This window comes from Nanorana parkeri, unplaced genomic scaffold (genome assembly GCF_000935625.1).
Source record: "Nanorana parkeri isolate BGI_ZX_2015 unplaced genomic scaffold, ASM93562v1 scaffold405, whole genome shotgun sequence".
NCBI lineage: Eukaryota > Metazoa > Chordata > Amphibia > Anura > Dicroglossidae > Nanorana > Nanorana parkeri.
Window position 1 is genome coordinate 280383 of NW_017306673.1, and position 3855 is coordinate 284237.

Consider the following 3855-nt stretch of genomic DNA (forward strand, 5'->3'; position numbering starts at 1 on the left):
GATAATGGAAGGTGTGCCACAGAGGATCCCGGGGAGCCAGGCACATACAACTGCAAGGCACATTTTCCTCAACTTCATGTTTTATGTGTAACGTCCAGCAGAATGCAGCCAGCTAATGTTATTACGAGCAAGATGTGATGGGGCTCAGGAGCCGCTGTGTTACCGAGCAGTATTTCCAGGGTTCACCTTTTTAGGTACATGACTCTCTCAAAATTGTATTTATATTGCATTTTTCAACATGCTCTGTATGTCAGTTTAAATTTCCAGTTACATCCCAATTACATTACATCTGATAATGCCTGCCAAATTGGAAAGAAGAGCCAGATCAGTGGTAACTGACACTACACTAACTGCAGCTTTCAGTGCCATTTAAAAGCCTGGTTATTGACTTGGACAGATGTATAGACCGCATACTAAAAGTCAGGTGGTGTTCAAGCATGTGCCCATTCTTATCTTGATTGAAGAAAATAGGTCACCAGCACTCCATAAGTTAAAATGAATGAGTCCTTTTAATGGACAATGATGTCACAGAAATCCAACATGAGCACCCATTCTTATCTTGGGATCTGTTACCAAAAGTCTAACAAGCAATATATTTTTTTTTCACTTTAAGTGTTTGCATACAAAGTAATGTTACATTGAAAACATGAACACTTAATTATACTGGAACAACAAAGGGAAAAAGACTCCAATAAACGTATCCGGCATGAATGGTATGAATTTAGAAAAATAAAATACAGATGTGTAACAAAGGCTTTTTGTTTGTTAAAAGAGAACTAAAGCCAAAACTTTTTTTTGGCTTTAACTCTGTTTTGGGTCACAGGAGTAGATTTACTAACGTACTACTGTGACCCAAAGTCAGCTGCAGTGCAGAAACTTGTGCCTGATTGACAGCTAACTCTTCCTCTCTACGGCTAGAGCCAATTGTGACTGCCCCTCCCCTGTCTGTCCCTCCAATCAGCGCTGGGGGAACAGAGAGGGGAGGGGGGAATCCCTGTTCACCACCGCTCCCTGCAGGAAGAAGACTATGAGCTGAGCAATCAGTGGTTCGTGATCGCCAAGCTCTCAATCTATAAGGGCTAGTTCGCACCAGCTCCAGCCCATTACGATTCGGTAATGTCCATGCAGAGCAGCAGGGAATATCTATACCCTCTGTGGGTGGAAGCCCCTGTTAGATATGCCATGCCTCCATCACTTTTCCACAGTAATATTATTGCATTCACAGATAATGTAGCGGGTGATAATGAGTGGGCAGAGCATGTTCTCCTGAATCCTTACGCGAGTCAACGGCTTAATTATCTCTCAGTAACCAAACAACTTGGCCAAAGCCAATTCTTGAACAGAAATAGAATCCAGTAAAAGGTAAACAACATGAGGATGACATTTAAAAAATGCTAGTCATGCTTCATTCAATATTATGTTCTAGATGGCTACAGTTCAGCTTTAAAATAAATCTGTCACAAAACTGGCATTTCAAACTAAACATGAAAAAAATGTGTAATCAGACGACTTTTCCTTTTCAGCTTTGGCCTGTCCTTCCGTCCTGCTAATCCTTCTAAATGGCCTTTAAAGTAATGACCAGCCTCACTGACTAAAAAGAAGGCTTGGGAGGTGGAAGGCTGTAAACAATTTTTACAGGAAAAGATTTGCTCATAAAATCAGCTGCCCTTGTGTGTGGATCTACTGTATTGATTGATTTTGCATAGTTTTACTGTACTAGTTATACTAGTTTTTACTGAAGCTTAATCCTGCTTAGTAAGCATTGCAAAGGTTTGCAACAGGTTTACTTGTAGTTATTTGCAGTATAGATGTGAAATTACATTTTCCTTTTTTTTTTACAGGCCAGTAAGTAAAGACTAATGGATTGTGTATGAAAAATATTTAATAATGGAGTCTTCAAACTATAACAAGCAATTTCATCAGCCTTGGATGGTTAATAAGTGTTCTAAGGAGTGGACTAACTTGGCAAAGCCATTGAGCCACCCTATGGCATGGAACCAGTCCTGGACACGAGCCCTTGATCCCATAGGTAGAGAATCTTATGGCTCACATGTAAAGCCAATACCTCTACCAACATATCGATATGGCAGTAATCTGCAACCATGTGTTAGTAATGAAGCTCACGCTGATTGTTTTCTACAACATTTACCTTCTGCCAGCTCAGATGTTAGATTTGAAGACAGATTTCACATTCCATACAATCACTTTGAAAATATCCATCACAAAGATGTAAATGAAGATGTAACATCACAATGGATAACAGCGGGAACAGAACTAATAAAAGTAGCTACAGTACCAATTTCACATTCATTACTCAGAACTCCTTGGAATGTCATAGAGAATGCCTCTGAGGCAGTAAGAGATTATGACTGTGACATTGTCAGTGAGCAGCCACAACTTTTACATTGCTCAAATTCTGAATCAAAAGTAACTAGAGGGATGGAGGAAAGCCATGTCTCTTCAGATGCCAGAATTGAGGACCCTCACTGTGCTGACATGAGCTCTGGTTTAGAACCTTTCAATAATGACCAATCAGACATGATGAGGGTATCAGATACTATTGAAGAAGAATATAAAGAAGAAGGGGTCAACAATTGCTTTTCACAAAATGTAACCAAAACCAAAGACATCAGATGCCAGCCTCAAGTGAGTGAAGATGAATCTTGTACAGAGAAAAGCAAGTTCCTGTTGATAGATGATCAAGGGGTTCCTTACACAGTTTTCAAAGATGATATCATCTCATCACTTCAAGATGTTGATGACCTAGATGATCTATCATCAGAGGGACCCAGAAGACTTCATTACTGCCCTATGTGTTTCAGGTCATTCTTGTACGTGTCAGATCTGGAACGCCATAGCATTACCCACTCAGAATGCAAACCATTTGAATGCAAAGTGTGTGGGAAAACCTTTAAGCGCTCTTCTCACCTGCAACGGCACAAGCATATACATACTGGAGCAAGACCTTTCCTATGTAACATCTGCCGCAAAGGCTTCCGAGAATCTGGTGAACTACAAAGACACCAGAGGGTGCACACTGGGGAAAAGCCCTATCAATGTGAAATATGCTATGTGCGCTTCACAGAAAGAAATACCCTCCGCAGGCACATGAAGAGGAAACACACCATCCAAGCTTTGTTTCGGCAGGTTGCTGCAGACAACAGTGACTGGGAAGAAAACTTTATGAAGAGTCTTTTAGATGACAGTGTGCTGTGATTGCTGGGCAAATACAAATGTTAACTGTATGTTTAAAATAACTCTTCCAGTCCTAGACCGTGCAAGATGTCAATAGCCAAGTGTTGTGTACTGCTGACAGAGTATTTAAAGGAAAAGTGTACTGAGAAAGCATGGAGGCTGCCATTTCTCTAAATGCTAAATTTCTGGTTGCAATGTGATGATTCGTGGCCTTTAATACTTTCTGAGTCACTGACTTGGAAAATGTATGCAGATTAGGGTGTCTGACTTGACTGTGACTCTCCTGGCCTTCTTGTTCTGTCTCCGAAAGATCTGAAGCCAGAAACAACCACACAAGTTTTAGAAGAAAGAGTAAATCTAGATTCAAAGCACCATACTATGATATTAAAGTTCCGATACAGGATAAAAAAAGACTGTATACAAAGCTTACATCTTTGCCCCCTTTATCAGGGCTAAAAAATAACACAAAGAAAATATAAAGAAATATTGTTTGTAGCCCTGATGAAGGGGAAAGGCTGTAGTCTCTGAAACTCTTGGCTTTGTGTACAGTCACAGTGTGGCACTTCAGTCCTGGATTTACATATCCCTATCACAACCCAGGGTGACTGTGGAAATCTGTTGGTGTGTAGAAGCCACCAGCATTCAGACACCCTATAACAA

At 40.5% G+C, this 3855-nt stretch overlaps 1 protein-coding gene and 1 long non-coding RNA gene across 2 annotated transcripts; both read left to right on the plus strand.

The window, feature by feature from the left end:
- LOC108789541 lies at positions 1-2435 on the plus strand. The gene is made up of 3 exons (XR_001941406.1): positions 1-194; positions 465-471; positions 1842-2435. It is a non-coding gene; the product is annotated as an uncharacterized LOC108789541 (long non-coding RNA).
- A 4-nt stretch (positions 2436-2439) lies between these two features.
- On the plus strand, positions 2440-3283 carry LOC108789527 (zinc finger protein 524-like). The gene has a single exon (XM_018559566.1). The coding sequence runs from the start codon at positions 2440-2442 to the stop codon at positions 3214-3216; it is 777 nt and encodes a 258-aa protein (XP_018415068.1). The 3' UTR covers positions 3217-3283.
- The last annotated feature ends 572 nt before the right edge of the window (positions 3284-3855 follow it).